This window comes from Sturnus vulgaris, chromosome 14 (assembly GCF_052056855.1).
Source record: "Sturnus vulgaris isolate bStuVul1 chromosome 14, bStuVul1.hap1, whole genome shotgun sequence".
In the NCBI taxonomy this organism is placed as follows: domain Eukaryota; kingdom Metazoa; phylum Chordata; class Aves; order Passeriformes; family Sturnidae; genus Sturnus; species Sturnus vulgaris.
Window position 1 is genome coordinate 11,462,652 of NC_142256.1, and position 17,780 is coordinate 11,480,431.

The 17,780-nt window shown below is 45.5% G+C and overlaps 1 protein-coding gene across 1 annotated transcript; it reads left to right on the plus strand.

The window, feature by feature from the left end:
* The first annotated feature begins 881 nt into the window (after nucleotides 1–881).
* Nucleotides 882–17,143, plus strand: LOC106860050 (uncharacterized). Its single transcript, XM_014887713.2, has 14 exons — nucleotides 882–975; nucleotides 3,406–3,576; nucleotides 4,072–4,221; nucleotides 4,727–4,768; nucleotides 5,501–5,585; nucleotides 6,450–6,527; nucleotides 6,697–6,763; nucleotides 8,034–8,222; nucleotides 8,968–9,143; nucleotides 9,670–9,831; nucleotides 10,920–11,029; nucleotides 11,980–12,169; nucleotides 12,735–12,852; nucleotides 13,409–17,143. The coding sequence occupies exons 1-14, from the start codon at nucleotides 896–898 to the stop codon at nucleotides 15,142–15,144; spliced, it is 3,354 nt and encodes a 1,117-aa protein (XP_014743199.2). The 5' UTR covers nucleotides 882–895; the 3' UTR covers nucleotides 15,145–17,143.
* The last annotated feature ends 637 nt before the right edge of the window (nucleotides 17,144–17,780 follow it).

A 17,780-nucleotide genomic window follows, 5' to 3' on the forward strand; every position in this document is an offset into this window, starting at 1 on the left:
TGATTTCTTTTATTCTTAGAATTTTTCATATTTTGTAACATTCAGAAGTCAAAAGATCAGTAAGTCTCAACAAGCTCTGAACTCCCTGGCACTTAAAGCTCTAACATAGACAAATGCTGAAATTAGAAATGAGCCACGGGACAGATTTTCCCATGCTTACTAATCAAGAGTCACTGATGTAAGGATTTCTCTCCCAGGCTAAAATCTCTCATCTTTCTCCAACACAAAATTTATTTAGCAAATAAAAGGAGACCTGCGACCTCTGTATATGTTGACTTGGATAGTTATAATTTCTAACTCTCAGGTCTCACCATTAGTCACTCCAGTCTTGTGCTATACAAGATTTGGTGGCTGTGGCTGCTAAGAAGGACACAAGTGTCTTGAGGTTAGGCTGCCTGGACAGGGGCTTAGTAAAAATCCTGTTTGCTGAACCTACGAGTCATGGAAAATGAAAACAGAGAAAACTCTGCTAAGGAACCTCATCCATTCCTCCAGCTGATAAAGTACAACTCCTTAGAGTATTGTATGCTCTTCATATCTTTGTCCAGTTTTAAATTGTATTTTAAATTGTATTTCTATACCTTTCCTTAACAAACTATTCCATGGTATGAGTGTTTGGAAGTTTTTCTTGAACTTCATACTTTGTTTTTTTCCCCTCTATTTATTCATAGAATTTGTTTGAGATTTGGCTGTGAAAACATAAATGTGAGAGTTAACCTGTGTCTTAATGATCAGGAAGGGGGGGGGAGGTGTCTGACAGCACAGATCATGGCACAGGTCAGTGCTGAGGTTTCATGATTATTAGCTAGACAAAAAGCAAATTCATAGAGTGCAATGAGCAGGTGTGCTTCCAAGGTGGGCAGGCTAACTTGAATGTCTTTTTGTCTTGCAGAAGATGAAGCCCATTGTCCAAAGAAGACGATCTACCTCATCTGCCATTACTAAAGCTCTTGGCAAATCCAAGTCCCATTCCAGGTAGAAAAAATACCTTTCTGACTCCTGTTTCCATCTTTCTGCCTACACAGACTGAAATCAAACTGGTTTTCAATTTCATTTAACAGTGTTGAGGGCAATTTGGTCCTGCAGCAGGGGCAGGTGGGGGCAGGTGGAGGGGGACGAGGCAGCAGACAGATGTGGTGGGTTGTAGGACATGGGCTGATGCAGATTTAGCAGCCCTGAGGAGCATCCTGGCATTCCACCTCAGACATTCCCTGTGCAGCCACCCCCAGCTTATTCTCTGCCAGAGCCCTCCTGCCAGTGGGAGGGATAGTCCTGAGAATTGCTTCTGGCTCAGCTACAGGTACACCTGGGCAGGTGAGGGGGCTGGAGCTGCTTCTGGAGATGGAGGGAGTGGGGGGAGGCCACACATGCCAGACATGCACATCTTCTGCTGAAACACTAAGTGTTCTTACTTAGCCCTGAGCTGAGCACCTCAGTGCAGTGGGAGCTGAGCCCTCATGCCCTCCTGCAGCACTGTGTGACTGCTAAGATAAGGGGATAGCACGGTCCTTTCTGCCTTGCTCTGATAGCAGTCTTGTAAGTAACATTTCCTGAGGGATTTGTCTAATTTCATTTTTTCTTTCTTTGTAAGAAAGAGAAGATAAAGCTGAACCGATTAACACTTAGATCTGGACCAGCCCTCACAAAGAATATCCCCCTAGTATCACACCATTGGTGATCAATGCACAGTACAGCCTGCTTCTCTGGAATGAGGGGAGGGCGTCAGTCTCACAGGATCATTTAATATGAAGGGCAAGACTGATTTTCATTTGGTTGTCATTTGACAAAGTTATGTGACTTCTTTTTCCTTCCTCCCACCCCCTCTAAATTGCAGCAGGGAAAAAAAAAGTGAGGAAGAGAAACAAATTCTTGACTTTATTTGGCTGGAGAACATCCTCATGAGGGAGGGAAGCTTTAAATGTTTCTTGTGATGGATTGCTATGGAGGGAGCTGGTCCAGTGCCATCTTTGCTTAGGCCATGAAAGCATCAGTGAGATTTTTTTGCTATCCTGCCATTGTGTTTATAAAGCTGGGTAATCCTCTAGCTTTAGGAAATCCACTGCTTGGGATTGTAAGATGCTGTGGCTCCCACTGCTCAGCTGATGGATATGAGAGCTTTTAATATTATATCTGAAGGTGATTAAGCTTCTCACTTACAGCCCCACAGCTGCATAAGTCAAGGATTCACTCGGTGGTGACTGTGGAGGAGGGAGGAGGGAATTTCTGTTTGCCAGAGTGCAGGTGTTCCTGTGACTGGGGGAGGATTTTAGTAAAGCAGGTTTTAACCTCACTCATGTGAAATCAAGTGAGTTCAGTTATGAGGCCACTGGAAACTGAGTAAAGACCAACAATGTCAAAAATACAACACTAACAACTTGTGTGGTTTTTTTATTTGTTTGTGTAGAGTGTCCTCAGACTAGAGAGTAGAGCAGCAGAGGATAGAGCAGAATTGCTGAGAGGTGAAGGGAAGGCAAGTATCCTTGCCTGCAAGCAAAGATACACATTTTTGTCTATGTGTAGAGACAGGAGGATCTCTGTGAGGTTTCTTCTGTGTCAGTCTAAGGCCATGTCTCAGAGGTTCACTGATTAAGTCAGGCTCAGGCACAGGAACACACTGTGTGAACAGGAGCTCTTCCATGTTCATGGAATACATCCCACATGCTGCAACCCAGAAATGGCTGTGGGAGCTGCTGTGTGCCAGCTGACCTGAGCCCAGAGCAGGGCTGAGGAGATGCTCTGTGGGGTGCTGAGGTACAAGATTGCATTTGGCAGAGCTCTTCCAGCTGGGGACAGCACAGGGAGAGGGTCTGGTCCAATCCCCATGCTGCCTTGCTGACCGCAGTCAACACGTGAAAATCCTCAGGGATTTTTGGAAATGGTGAGCACCTATATGAATCTCAGTGGAAACAACAAGCTGGATGGCAGCCAGGCAAGCCAGAATCAGATGTCTGGAATTAGATGAGTACATGCAGTTCATTTGCTTTTTGCTGCAACTCTTGTGCTGACAAATTGTTCAGTCTGGATGGAAAACATGCCCAGAAAGGGCAGTGCCCCCCACGCCCAGCTGAGCCATGCCATGAGCCACGGGCTGTCCGTGTTCAAGTCATAGCTCACACACGTGCAGGAAGTAAATCTTTTACCTGAGTGAGAAATCACTCAAAAACTACTATTTCAGCAGCTTAATCTCACAAGATTTGTTGTGGGCATTTAGGCAGTTTTCCATCTGTCTGAGGCTGGTAAAGTTAATTGTGCAGAGGCAGGTGAATGTGGGTCATAGTAGAGAGCAATAGGGGCTGGGAGAAGCACGGGGCTATCAAACTCCTCCAAAACAGATGCCTGTGACAATCGCAAACCCTTCTAAGGAAAGCTTCTGACAAAGTCTTGTGATTTTTCTTACTCCTCCAGGGAAACTACTCTTTCCTCTTCCCATTCAGACAATGGGCTGCCAAGTGGGGTGTTCAGCAGCCCAGGCTCCACCTTCATCCTGGACGAGCGAGTGCAGCTAACCGTGGGCCTGCAGACCCAGGAGAGACACCTGATCTTGTTCAGTGATGTGCTGGTCATTGCCAAGTCCAAGTAAGAGGAATTCCCACTCATTCCTTTTCCCCAGTAGGTGCTGTTAAAGCTAGGCTCAGCACAGGGTGGGGTTTTTGGGGCTGTCCTGTGCAGAGCCAGGTGCTGGACTCAATGGTCATGTGGGTACCTTCCTACTCTTGAGAGTTCTGTGATTCTATGAGGCTCTGATCTATTTGTGGAGCACCCAGCAGCCTCAAAATAATGCTTCTTTGAAAATGTGGCTCTAAGATGTGGCATTTCCCCCTTCAAAAATTCTTCTTGGTATTAATGTTTCACTCCATTTGTCTGAAGAAAAAGGTTGTCTAATCAGTTTTGCCCATTTCCTTATGAGGTTGCTTGAAGATACACCATGAGGGCAAGAGGCAGAAGGACAAAACTGACTTTCAGTCTGACTCCTGTCACATATAAATTGAGAGCTCTAACTGCATCTGCATGAATTAAAACGAGGTCTAAATGTTATTCTGTGGCCTAAGGAATTAATAATTTCCATTGTAGATCCTCCTCCAGCCTGAAGCTGAAAAAGCAAGTGCATCTGAGTGAAGTGTGGACTGGCACCTGTCTCAGTGAAGTGACAGAGAAAAAGATGAGTCCTGAGAATTCATTTGTCATTGGCTGGCCTATCACCAACTATGTTGTCACCTTCAGGTATCTTATCAGACCTCCCTCTGCTACTCAGGTCTCTCATGTGTTAAGTGAAACAATGACTGAGGCTACAGGGCCCATTTCCTTTTCCATTTCCTTAGCCTGAAACGCGGGTAACCTGTGCTGGCAGCAATATTCTAGGAACAGCAGACATTGGGAAGGAAATACTAGGAGAAAGAAAATAGCAACTAAAGGTCACTGCAAAAATAATGAGAGCCCACAAGATGAGTTAACTCCAACTTCACAGAAAGGGATTTATCCCTTATCTGAACACTCACCAGTCTGACAGGAAACCTGGTCCAGTTTGTTGCTGGGATTTTTTTGTTATTATTAATTTTGTTATTTGTTAAAATAGAACAGAAGAAGGAAAGGACTGTGCTTTTGTTCCAGAGCTTTGCAGGAAACAACTTTGACTTACAGCCATATATAAATGAAATTGGGTAGAGTTTCCAAAGGCTGTTACCCATTCAGCACTTGTTTGATTATCTGCCTCCCTTTTTGTCTTCAGCTCAGCTGATGTGAAGGAACGATGGCTGTCAGCATTACTGTGGTAAGTGACCCTCCTTTCATCCTCCTTCCAGGTGGTTCCTCTACAAACCTGAGAGAGATTTCCTTACAAATTGTGCTCTAATTGTGCTCTAATTTTCAGCATGTTAAGTGTCTAAATGCTGTTTGAAAAATCCACCTTTGAAATCTGAATCCAGATGCCCCTAGGAGAGTGCAAAATTGGTGTTAACAGTTGGGAAAAAGGGGGATCCATCAGAAGATGATATTGTTGGAGCATCCTTTTTCCTTTGGAGCTGGAGGTTGACTTTGCTAATAACTGTGGAACTGTCACAGGTGTTACTGGTTCTTCAGCTGTTTTTTGATTGGAACTAAAATTTATATTACGTTGCATCTAGAGGCTGCAGTTTTTTCTTTTATGTTTTATATGTTGCTTCCATTAACACCCAGACAAAAGTGTTTATATAGAGACAAAGAGGGGAAGAAATCTTCTGATTTGTGGAGAACATTAGTGATCCTGAGGGAACACTGGAAGGTATTATGGAGGACACATCTACCTGCACTGAAGTACTGTGTGGGGGGATTGTTGGTCTTTGTGCTCCAGGTAGATAAAGAAGTCAGTAAGACCATGTGGCTTCACTAAGAACATTACATTCATATATGTCATAATTAATCTGTATTTATTACAGTGCCATGGAGGATGTATCATCCAAATTTTAGGGTTCTTCTCAAATTTGGTTGGGAAATTACATCCCCTTCCCTTTTCTTTAACTTTCAGGCATATCAATGAGGTAAAACAAAATGAGTATCTGAAGAATCTGACCCTTCAGATGGTTGTACTGGATGATGACAACTGTTCTTCTGTAAGTAAAGCTTAGAACCTGTTCATCATATCAAGACCACACAGGGGTCTGTGGAGTAGGGGAGGGAATGCAGGGCTGTGCTGGTATTCCAGTTTCAAATTCAAGTCACAGCTAAAAAGATTTAGAAGGTGTGCATCTGGGTATCTGCATCCTTCCCACTTGGAAGCCTACTTGGAGAGTTTTGGTTTGAGAAATGAGGAGGTAGCCAGACCCTTACCAAACAGCACTTAAGATTATTCTTCACCTCTGACTTATTTTCTCTTTTCCTTTTGCTTCACTTCAAAATTCATTACAGTTTGTGGCTGAGAGCCACAGTCAATTCCTATTTCCAGTGCCATGAATTGAGGCTATTGATCACAGAGTCACTGGTGTGTTGTCCTGAACTAATTTACTGGAATGTGCCCCAGTCTAGCATCCATTTTTTGGCTTCATGCCGAGCTTGGTGGGTCACATTTGCCTGCTGGGTATTCTTCCCTCAAAGAGTGACCCCTGACACTCATGGCTGATGAGCATTGTTCACTCTTCTGAGTGACAGTGACACTGTAATCAGCCAAACACTGATGGGATCAAGCACAGCATCTGAGCACTGCCCACCTCCCGTGATTTCTGCTGCATAAAATCTTTGGATGGTATAAAAGCCCCACAGACAGAAGAAGCAGTGGAGAATAGCTTTCACATTGTATAGCCATCATCCTTTCTGGTGTAGTTCAAATTTGTACAGCTCATCCAAGCATGAACCTTTAGTAAAGACAGTCATTAGACAGAGATGGGACATTTTCCCCAGGTTTTGAAGCTACAAGAAACTGCAGCCAAACTTCTCACCTTTGTCTTAGCTTCCTGTGTTTTCTCTGTTTGCCTTTCTAGACTACTGCAGTCAACGTGTCCAATGTGGAAACTGCAGAGAGTGTGATGAAGAAGGCCCTTCTACAGCTTGGGCTCCCTGTAAGTGGCAGGTGACAGATCTTAGCTAAGGATGGTGGCAACATCTGGTTCACAGGACAGTGTGGGTGTGGATAAGTGTAGATTTGCTGTCTATTGCTTTCTGAGTGGAGGGCAACCTCACTCTGGCCCCTCTCAACTAACATTTTTCTCTTTGTTCCTCACCCAACAGGGCAGAACCACTGAACACCACCTCTGGGTGGTCTCAGGAAAAGATGAGCCTGCTTACCCTCTCATTGGTAAGAGCCCTCCCATACTGAGCATCATTTTGGTGCTTAATTCTGGTGCCAGAGGAACAAGTGATAAATTATATTAACGTGTATGGCAGAGAAACATCACAAACATTGCACTCTTCACTTAAAAAGCAATGGTAGGGACGCTGCTGCTGATGTAAGATGTGACATCAAGTTGCTGTGAGATGTCACTTGGCTTTTGTCATCTCAGCATCCACATTTAATCAAAGCATTGTGATACCTTTGACAAACTTCACACTTACCTCCCTTTTCCAAGCAAATCTATGCATTTCTGGGTGGGAGCCCATCACACTTTTCAGCAGATGCTCCAAATAAATGGGAGGTTTTTAGGCTGGCCCAAGAAGTACGTTCTTTGCAGCAGATGTGATGCAGGGGTAGGACATGCTTCAAAGCCTGATTCAGTCCCTCTGGTATGAGCTTGCAGGGCTACAGGCTTGGAGCCTGGTCATCCTCTCCTGCTCAGCTTTGCAGGTGTCTCCTCATGGACAGAGCAGGAGGTCAGGGGCAGCCTCAGCGCACCTTCACTGTGTGATAGAAGTGTCCACTGACCTGTGTCACACAGAGCATCTCCTGACACTTCCCCTTTGCCTTTGGGCTCCGTCAGAACCAAACCAATTGCTGCAGTCAGGTGGTCACTCGGCAGAAGTATTTTAGATCTAGAGGAAAGCAATTTGGCAATTGAAAGAAGCAGATTTTTAGATGGATTTATAAGCCTTCCTAAGTTAGGAAGCTAATATGTTTATCCTACTCTTTTGGTACTTAGTTTTCGTTGCATTTCATTTCACAAATAATGAAACTGCTTTCCACACAAAACACTGCATCATATGGAAAGCCCAGTTTGTTGCATATGGGTTGTTATCTTCTGAACTGTTACCTTAATCCAATACTAATAGATATTAAAATACTAGACCTCACATGTGGGCCACTTGCATCAATGTCTTTGCAGGCTGTTTATTTGAAAACTTTCCTTTTTAACAGTTTGTGTTTAGGTTTTTGAAATTCCTCAGGCTTGAGGGAGAGTAGGTGTGTATATGGGGACCTTGAGGACAATCACAATGGAGGAGAGTGCTACAGATCTGTAGGGAATTATTTCAGAAATAGAAGAAACATTTTAAAAATAAACCATTGAATTTTGTCTGTTAAGTTCTAAGCATTCATCATGGAGATCACCAAAGCTGGAATTTTCCAGTAACAACAACAGTTTTTACCATAGCTCTGCATCTTTGCTTGCTCTTTACACAATTCTGCTCAACAGGGCATGAGCATCCCTTCAGCATCGCCTTGAGCTGTGTGCGGGACTCTGCTGACCAGCAACAAAGAACCAACAATAACACTCTCCTGGCTGATGGGACAGAGGCCTCCTTCCTTGCTCAGCTCCCAAAGGAAAAACAGTGTCAGTTTGTCCTGAAACCCAGACTCCAAGCTCCGATGCAGCTGAGGAGAGGTAGGGGCTGCAGGAGTGTGGTACAGCCAGACAGAGACTTTACTGCTCCCCAGTGCAGAGCTGAGCTCTTCTGGCATGAACTCTTCATCATACATGTACCCCAGAGCTGCTCTCATACCTGAATGTAATGTAAAGAGGAAGAGATTGCAGACAGGTGGAATTTCTCTGTGCAATGCTCAGACTTATCTTTCAGTCCTTCATTAGTCTCCAACTGCAAGTCATTGTAAGAGAATCACAGAAAATGCTGAGTTGGGAGAGAACCATCAGTATTATCGAGTCCTGGCCCTGTACCTAAGAACCCCACCATCCACCTGAGAGCATTGTCCATATGCTCCTTGAGCTCAGACAGCCTTGCTGCTGTGACCTGCTCTAGAGAGCCTGTTCCAGTGTTCAGCCACTCTCTGGGTGAAAAACCTTTTCCTGAGATCTAACCTAAACTTCCCCCGACTCAGCTTTGTGCCATTTTCCCAAGGCCTATCACTGGTCACAAAAGTGAAGTGATTCCTGCACTGCAGGGTCAGTAAGGTTCCCTGAAGAATGGTGATTGAGAGTTTTGCTGATGGCTGAGAGATGAACAAGTGGTTTCACTGCTGTACATTGTCTAACCATCCCCATTAAGAATGCAGTTAATAAACTGGTGAAGGTAGAAGGAGCTTGTTTTGCTGGCATCTCTGCCTCCACTGTAGATCACTCACTGTCCAGGAGGACAGACAGGTGTGTAATGAAGGTCTGTGTTTTCTTTCAGAGTCACTGCAGAAACACACCAAGAGGAAGAAGTCCTTGATTGACTGGGCCCTGCGGCGCAGCACCAGCACCCCCACGGACAGCCCTCCTTCACAGTCACCCACCACACCACGGAAACTCTTCGGCCTGTCCCTGTCCTCTGTCTGTCCTGATGGAATCCTTCCCAAGCCCATCATGGTAAGCAGCAGCCTGGACTGCTTGTCTTGACATAAGCATGATGTGTTTAGCCCAAAATTTAAAGCCACTTGCAGCATTTATGAGGATTGAATGGGGAAGAGGACCCTCGTTTACTTGTGATCCAGACTCAGCTCAGCAACAAGGGTGGGAACAGCTCTCTCCTGGGTAATTGCTATCACTTCATTCACAGACATCTGTCCTGTTTCAATGGGTGTCTCCAGGTCATCACCAGCTGACAAGGGGCAGTGTCAGTGGATCCTGCCATGCTATGCAGCCTAGAACTCACTCACTACAAGAGTCCCCTGTGCTCACACTTGTCACAGGATAAGTGTGTCCACATGAACTGTATCTGCATCTTGGCTGTCAGGTTCTTGCCCCTGGTTCCATCAGGATAAATCCCTTGTATTGTTTTCTTCCCATTACTGACTTGGTCTTCTGCTAATTACATTACAACATATGATATATAATATACACAAACAAGAGGGTAAAGTGTTAGGCTCTAAAGTACAACTGGGTTTTCTCTTAGGATATGCTGCTCCTCTTGTACCATGAAGGTCCCTCTACTAGGGGCATTTTCAGACGTTCTGCCAATGTCAAGACTTGCAAGGAATTGAAAGAGAAGTTGAACTCTGGAGATGATGTTCAGGTGGATGGAGAGTCAGTCCTGGTGGCTGCAGCTGTCATCACGGTACGTGTGGCCAAGTAACTCAGCTGTCTGGGCTAATGGTACCCTCCTTCTTTAAGGAAGCAGTGAGTCTTTATGGGTAGGGAGGATTTCAGGGGAACAGAAAGCATTTTCCAGCAAGGAACATTTTCACTTGAGGGCTTGGTGTGTTTGTGTACACAGAGGTATCTGTCTGATACGGTGACCCTGGTTTTCACATGCAGACTTGTGCATCCCCTCAGGACAGGGCTTCCTTTGGCACCTCCCTGTACCAAACCACCCCGAGCAGGAAACACAGTGATGTCCACCTGCAAGGCAGCTATGATGTTTGTACAGTGCCAAATAACACGACAGATGCTGCACTGACATATGCATAAAATCCTTTGGTGGCAGCAGCACAGATGTTCTTTGTCATTTCTGAATGCAAGGAAGAGGCTGCAGAAGGTTTGGGAGGACTTGTGCCATTTGAGGGCAGCTGCTGTGCAACCCCCAAAACAGGAGCTGACCTTTGCTCTCTGGACCTCCAGCCTTCACCCTCTGATCAGCAAGCACAAGGGAAAGCAGCTGCTAAATCCAAGCAGAGAGGTTGTGGTGGGTGGGGGATGAAGTTTGTGATAAGACCCATCTTTCAGTAAGGAAAAGCCTATATTTTGTACCGACAATTAAATCTGTTCAGAGTAATTTAGGGACCAAAGTATCCAAAAAACATCCCCTTTTTGTTTATTGGTCTGATATCCGGGCACTTCCCACACAAGACATACATTGAGTTGTTGAATAGTCCCCTGAGAAAAACCAGCAGTCCTCCTAGCTGAGAAATGTTTCTGAGAGATCTGTGCAGAGCCTCAGGGCTGAGTTCTCTGCTGGATTGGAGGTCAGCCCTGCTCTGGAGAAAGGGTGAAACAGGAGGGCTGCCTGTTCATCCTGCAGTGCTGCCATAGAGGAGCCTGAGGAAGACAGCTTGGTGGGCATGGGAGGGGAGAATAAACATGTTTGTGTAGTGTCTTGTTTTATCTTGTGCTTAATATGAATAAACAGTGACTATATGCATTGTGAAACCGAAACCAGGAATTCAAAACTGACCAGACTGCTCTGCATATATATATTTAATTCAGGATTTTCTCCGAAATATACCTGACAGTGTTCTATCCTCAGACATGCACGGACTGTGGATGGAAGCTGTGGACACAGAAAATCGGGCACATAAGATTGAAGCTATCAAAAGGTTTGTAAAAGCCCTTGTAAAAGTTTCTTTTGGTGGGAAAAGGAGGATCATATGGCCCTAAGAATAGCCTTCATTTTCTGGGAGACTACTGGCAATGCTCCAGGCCATAGTGGAGGAGCTATTGCAAATTGCCAGTGTCACTGATCAGAATATTTTCTTTTCAGTGGTCTTTTTTGAACATCCTTAACATTTCTGATCCAAAAAAAGTACTTTAAACATTTTCTTCTGATAATTAGTTCAAATTACCAGAACAAGTAAACTAAAAAAGCATAATAATTCAGCCACCAGGAATGCATCTATGGTAGCAGAATTAGATCTTTAATGTAATTAAGTAATTAAGTAATTAAGTAATTTTATTCTTATGTGCATGAAATGAGGCTGATCATCATATTGGCAGTTAGAAGAAACAGCCCTGTCAAGTTGGAGACATGGATCTTGAAAACAGCTTTACTGCCTTGAAACTGCTGCCCTGAGCATGAGGCAGTTTACCAGCCTCCTGTTGGATATCCCGTTTATTCAGCCATGGCTCAGCTCAGTTTTTGAACCTTACCATTTAGCCTGGGCCTTCTTTATCCATGTTCTCCATAGCACAAGGCATGGCAGTGGTGTGGTCTGGCGTGCTGCTGGCCTGGAGCTGTCTCCTGTCCCCTCTGGGCAGTCCCTGTTTAGTGAAGGCGTTGAGGGTTCCTTCCCACACACTCTGAACATGAGTGTCTTGTCCCTCCAGCTCAGTGACCAGAGCAGGTGGGCAATTTGGATGCAGAGTTGTGGTTCTCACATGAATTTGTGGAGGGGAGTGACACAAGTTCCCCTTATCAAATGTGGCTGTCTCAGGCTGGGTACAAAGGGACAGGGGGGGAAGAAAAAAGCTTTGGGATGCAACTTCTGGAATTCAAAGAGGAGATGTTTGTAAACAGCACTGTTTTCCTTTTTCCCCATTCCCTGAACAGTCTCGTCAACCAGCTTCCAGAGGCCAACCTCATCTTACTCAGATACCTCTTTGGAGTCCTCCATCATATTGAGCAGAATTCTGGAGTGAATCAGATGAATGCCTTTAACCTGGCCCTTTGCATAGCACCCAATATGCTGTGGCTGCCGAGTCCCACTGGGCCTGAAGAGGAGAGCCGGTCTACAAAGAAGGTTTGGCCTCACCTCTGTGTTCCCCTTTCACTGCTTTGTAAGGGTGAAATGCCTTTTGTAGTCTAAAGGAAGGCATAGGGCCAGTGACAGTGCTGGCTGAGTGGCATCCAGACCCCATCCTTTCCTCTGTGCAGCTGTGCCCATGCTAGGAGGGGTTTAGCTCCTCAGACTGTGCAGGGTGAGAAGGGAAGCAGCGATTGCATCACCAGATGAACTTCCTATATGGTCAAGCAAGCACAATAAAATTGGAGCAGCTGAATTTGGACACTGCCACCTCAGCTGAGACAAAGTAAGCAATGAGCATAACAGTGCACCAGAAAGGAGGAATGCTTGCTTGTAGCTTATGAGCTGTAAGCAATAGTGAGGAAAACTCTAGAATGTGCTATACCTGGCTCACAGTACCAGTTCACATATTCTTGCCTCAGGTGTTCATACAGATGCACTGCCACATTATTAACAGTTTCTTGAGGAAATTGCATTTTTGTAAAAAATGGGAACAATCTGGGTATGATTTTACTTGCTCTGTTTTCATGAAACTGAATCTTTGAATTCCTGTCTTTGCCAGGTGGCCTTGTTAGTGCAGTTTCTGATTGAAAACTCAGGAGAGATTTTTGGGGGTGATATTGCTTCCTTGTTCCAAAGACCTGACAAAAAGAAATCCAAAAACTCAGCAGAATCTCTGGGTAAGTTGGTGGTAGTAAATCTTCCAGAAATATTTTAAATCTTTTAATAGGTAAAGTCCTCAGACAGAAGATTTTGCTTTACCTTCATGTTTCTTGTAAGGAACAGCACTGAAAACAAGTTGGGCTTGGTTTTCCTTTTGCCTGTCAAGCATAGGCAGGAAGAGATAGCAAAGCAGAGGGCTGAGGTGCAGAAACTCCTGTGTGTCCCCAGGGATGGTTGTTTTTCTTTGTGGCTGCTGTTAAACCTACTGTAGTCATTGCAAGAATTTAGTATAGCCTTAACACTGCCATGTCCCAACAGTATTTTTATTTTCCGTGTTAGTTTTGTAAAGCTAAACCACATGGTTTTTATGGAAAGAGATGGAGTTGTCTTTGTTAACTATCCTATGAATATAGGCCAGTGGTGAAAACTGATCATCAAGCCAGAATTTTTTTATTATTTCCTGTGAGAATAATGGATCATCTTTGTTTTTCCATGGACTTGATATAATTTCCCTATTTTGGTTGTGAGGTACTATATATATGGCAACAAATTAATTTTTATCCTCTGCTCCAGACATAGGCTTGGCTCAGCATGATGATTCCTCTGATGAGCTGGAGTTTTCCACTTCTGATCCAGAAGGACCGAAGCACCACCTGGAATCTGAAACAGATGCCATCTTTGAAACACCCAGAAGCTTGTTACTTGATGAGGATCAGGAAGACTGGGACTTGTTCAGTGAGATCACAGCCTGCTACCAAAGCAAAGCCCAGACCAACGCCAGTGCAGACAGCTATGAGCTCCTGGAGGAGGACGGCTCCTTCTGCTCCATGGGCTCCATCCGCTCGCTCAGCCCGGCCAGGGACCGCTGCTCCTCTGAGCCCAGCGTCTGCCTCAGCTCCCAGCTGCCCGCTCAGAGCCACGAGCCCGTGGCCCGCCAGTCCAGCTGTGATGCCACCATCATGAGCAGCCACACAGACTGCATCCACAGGCTCAGGCAGCTGCAGATGGAGAGCCAGAAGCTCATTGATGAAGGCCTAAGCCCTGGGGTTAATAAGGCCAGGCAGAACTTGTGGCAATCACCTCAGAGCACCTCCAGGGTGAAGCAGCTCAGCCTGCAGAAGTCCAGCCTGTCCAACAGGTCCAGCTTTTCCAGTCTGTCCTCTACCACCACTTCCCCATCTGCCTCCTCACTTAGCTCCTTAGACAGTGCCTTTTCCTACTGCTCCGAGTCATCAGCCATTAGTCCCACAGATGTCTCATCCCTGCCGTTCATGTTTGGCACTTCTGCCAGGCTTCGTGCTGTGTCTCCCACAGCTGCCAAGAGGTCCCAAAAAGATTGGCACAAGTCCTTCCCATCTCCTGTGCCTTCACATCTGTGCAATCTGGACAGTTTTCATGAGGGTGAACCCAAGGCTGGAGAGACCAGTCATTGCTTTGGAGAGCAAAAAAGTTTCCCATGTGTCAGCAGAGCTGCCATGGGAAGCCCATTCACTGACATTGACTGGGAAGAAGAGGAGAGGCAGCTGAGTTGTTCAGGGTGCCCTGGCCCAGGGTTCAGGAGGCAGGATTACACCAAAGAGCTTGAACAAAGCCCTGAGTACCCAGCTGCCAGCTCATCCAGCGAGACATCCCCACAAGTCAGCCACCAGCAGCACAAGGAGAAGACAGTGAAGAACATAGAAGTCAAAGGCATTGATGACTGCCCTCTGAGCCAGGAAAGCCTGAAGCGCACCAAGATAACGTTTTATGTGGCCCCAAATAAAGAAAGCTCTTGGGGGTCTCAAGGGGGAGAAGAGGAGAGATCTGTGACAAATACCAGCAGCAGAGACTCACCCAGCAGCAGCAGTGAGCAGAGCCTGTCCAAGAGCTTGCAGACTGTGAGAGTCCACATCCCCCAGACAGTTTTTTATGGGCAGAACACCCCCCTTGTCCTGCAGTCCATGTCCAGGCGATACCATCATGAACCAACAGTCCCATCCCTGCAGGCTGAACACAGAGAGAGCCCCCAAAGTGCCTCTGCTCCCGAGGAGCTGGAGGGAAAACCAGTGGAAATGGCGCAGGCGCCAACCCAGAGCAAGGGCTTTGACACATTCAGCCACACCATCCGCATCATCCTCCCTGACTCCATCCGAAACACCATCAGGGACTATTTCAAGCAGGATGAAACCGAGGCCTGTCCCACAGCAGAGGTGGAAGCAGTGGAGAAGGAACTCTGCAGCAGGGTGGAGTGGCTCAGGAGCCAGCCTCGGGCAGAGGTGGCCACAGAGGAGCGTGACACAGCAGTATTTGCAGAAGAGACATTTGTCTAAGGCGATGGATGTGGAGGAACTAAATATTTTTTTGTGTATGTGCAACAGAAAATATTCTGTAATATATGATCAGGGTGTGAAGAATTTGGCAGGCTGCATGGGGCAACAAGTGTAAAGTAACACTAATGTGTATGTAATGATGGGGTTCAATACTCATTTTGGTGGGAGGTGGGGGGGCTGTTCTTGTGTTTTCTTTATGCCCTTTTTTGATGGAAGAGACTTCACTGGCTGGGTGTGGAGTGGAGTTAATACCACCAGACTCTCTCTGTCCATGAATTAGCTGACCTGTACAGGACCTGACTTCATTTTTTTTTTTATAGCAGGAAAAGAGAAATGTTGCTTTATTTTCTCCAGTCAGCTGCTGATGCATGTGGATGACTGGACAACAGGGACAGCTAATGCCCCATAAGAATTAGTCAAAAATCTTTACACTTGCACAAAACCCACCATTATTCACTATTTATCACAACCATTCATCCAAAGGAAAATCCTTCACCTTCATTCCAGAAATCACTGCTGCTTCACTCTGCTCATCTGCTGTCTGCTCTGGTCTAGCTCACAGCCTACATCCATTATTGGCTGAGGCTGGGTTCCAAAATCAGCAGCTGGAGCCTGGAGTCCAAAGTCCAGCATGCACTGACAGACAGCATATGTAACATTTTAAGCCCAAGATAGCTTTTTCTGGAATTAATTACGCAGTGAATCTTTCTTCTCATACCTTCCCCAAAGTTAGCATTTGACAGAGACACAGTTGCTATAAAGGATTTTAGTACTGTCAGTTTGACAGGGCTAGGAATGTTCTTCTGTGTCCTCTGGGAGTAGCTCAGGAGCTAGGAGTTACAGTCTAGTGAAAGTTGACAATTTTCTGTCAGTGCTGATGCCCCTTTCTAGATGCAGTGTGGATGAGGCAGCTGATCAAATTCCTAGTCATGCTGGAGGGACTTGAGCAGGGCTGGTTTTAGCACGAGGTCAAGGAGTTGTGGATGTTGTCAGGAATGTTGTTGAGTAGATGCTGAAGCAAAGTCACATCTGGCCAGAAAGTTGTCATTCCATACACTGAAAGTGTCCAGGCTTCATCACCAATGCTGGCTCAGAGAAACACCAAGTTCCCCCTCAGCAGAGTATGTGGCCCTGTGTGCCCCAGCAGAATTAAGTTCGGGGAATTCCAGGCAGGGATGCACTAAGCAGGCTGCTGGTGAGGACCACCAAACAGATGCAGCCAGTGGGCTCCTGAAGCATCCCTCAAAGCCATGCTCAGAAGTGCCACAGACATAATGGGACTTGTTAGAGGGTTGTGACACTGCCAGCTGAGCTCTAAAAAGACGATGAGAGCACCACATTAGTTTGTTTGACAATGGGAAAAGTCTCAAAGGTAAAAAGGTTTGGGATGGTTCATTTGAAAGCTACATGAGAGTTGTCTATGGTGGTATCTGTCAGAGATACAGTCCTTTTACTCAGTCAACAGTGAAGGGGTGAAGGAAAAGAGAAATACATGAATCCTGATGACTGAAAGGTTGTGCTTGTGGAATAAGTATCCCTGCAAGCTGCTGGGTGTCTGCAAATAGCCAGAGTTGGAGTTGCATGACAGCTGCCATGGTTCAGTCCTTGCACAGAGAGGAAAGCCACCTCTCTAAAATTATTTAGTGTCAGATCCCTCCACTCATCTGCCAGGTGCCAGGGTCAGTGACAGGAACCTGGCCCAGCACTCCAAATACACACCATCAAATACTAGGGCAAAGGAACCAGGGGGAAGCCCAGAGCCCACTTTCCAAGGTGTATACAGTTTGTTTTGTAGGATGAAGGGTGATTAACTCTCAGATGTGGCACTCTCTGTCCCAGATCACCTTTGTGGCCCTTGTATAATGAAAGGTGTATATAATCATAACACAACTCCACCACCACCATAATTTTCCTCACATGTAAACAGTAACAAGACATCCACAGTCTTTTTTTCCAGAGCTACAGTTTTAACTGTTTTAATAAAAGACACACAAGTTGTCGTTGTGGTGTTGTCACATTTTGTTCTCTTGCTCTTATTCCCTCTCCCCTCTATCAGGGTGGTAAGAAGCCTTCTGCCAGCACAGCACTTTAGGCATTACTCCTCTCTTTTCAAGAAGGTGAAACAGCACTAAATACTATTTTAAAAGTCTGCCTATTCTTGGATGAGAGATGATTCTGTATTCTTAACATGCTAACAGTAAACTCAGTGGCTGGGCTCAGGTCAAACAAAAGGGACCTGAACCAAATGCAGAGTAAGAGCTCATAATTTGCATCACCTAAAAGTATCACAAGAAACTTAGAAAGAGATTAGTTTAGAGAAATACTGGGAGAGGCAGGGAAAAACACAGTTTTCCTTGCCTTTTCTTTGGCTGCCTAATGTGGGCATAGTTCCCTGGGTAGCTGCTCTGTATTATAGCATTTTTCTTTATTTTAAATAAAACAAAATCCTGCAAAACATAGCACAAACCAGAGTTCTGGCCTTGGAAATTTGCAGCCGTCCTTTTCCATGAGCCAGACAATAATGCAACTCAGCGACCAATCTTGAAAATGTTCCACAGCCCTCAACTTGCTCGTAAGAAATAACAAATACACAGATACTTAATGTTCAGCCCTAAGACACAAACAGGTTTCCGTTC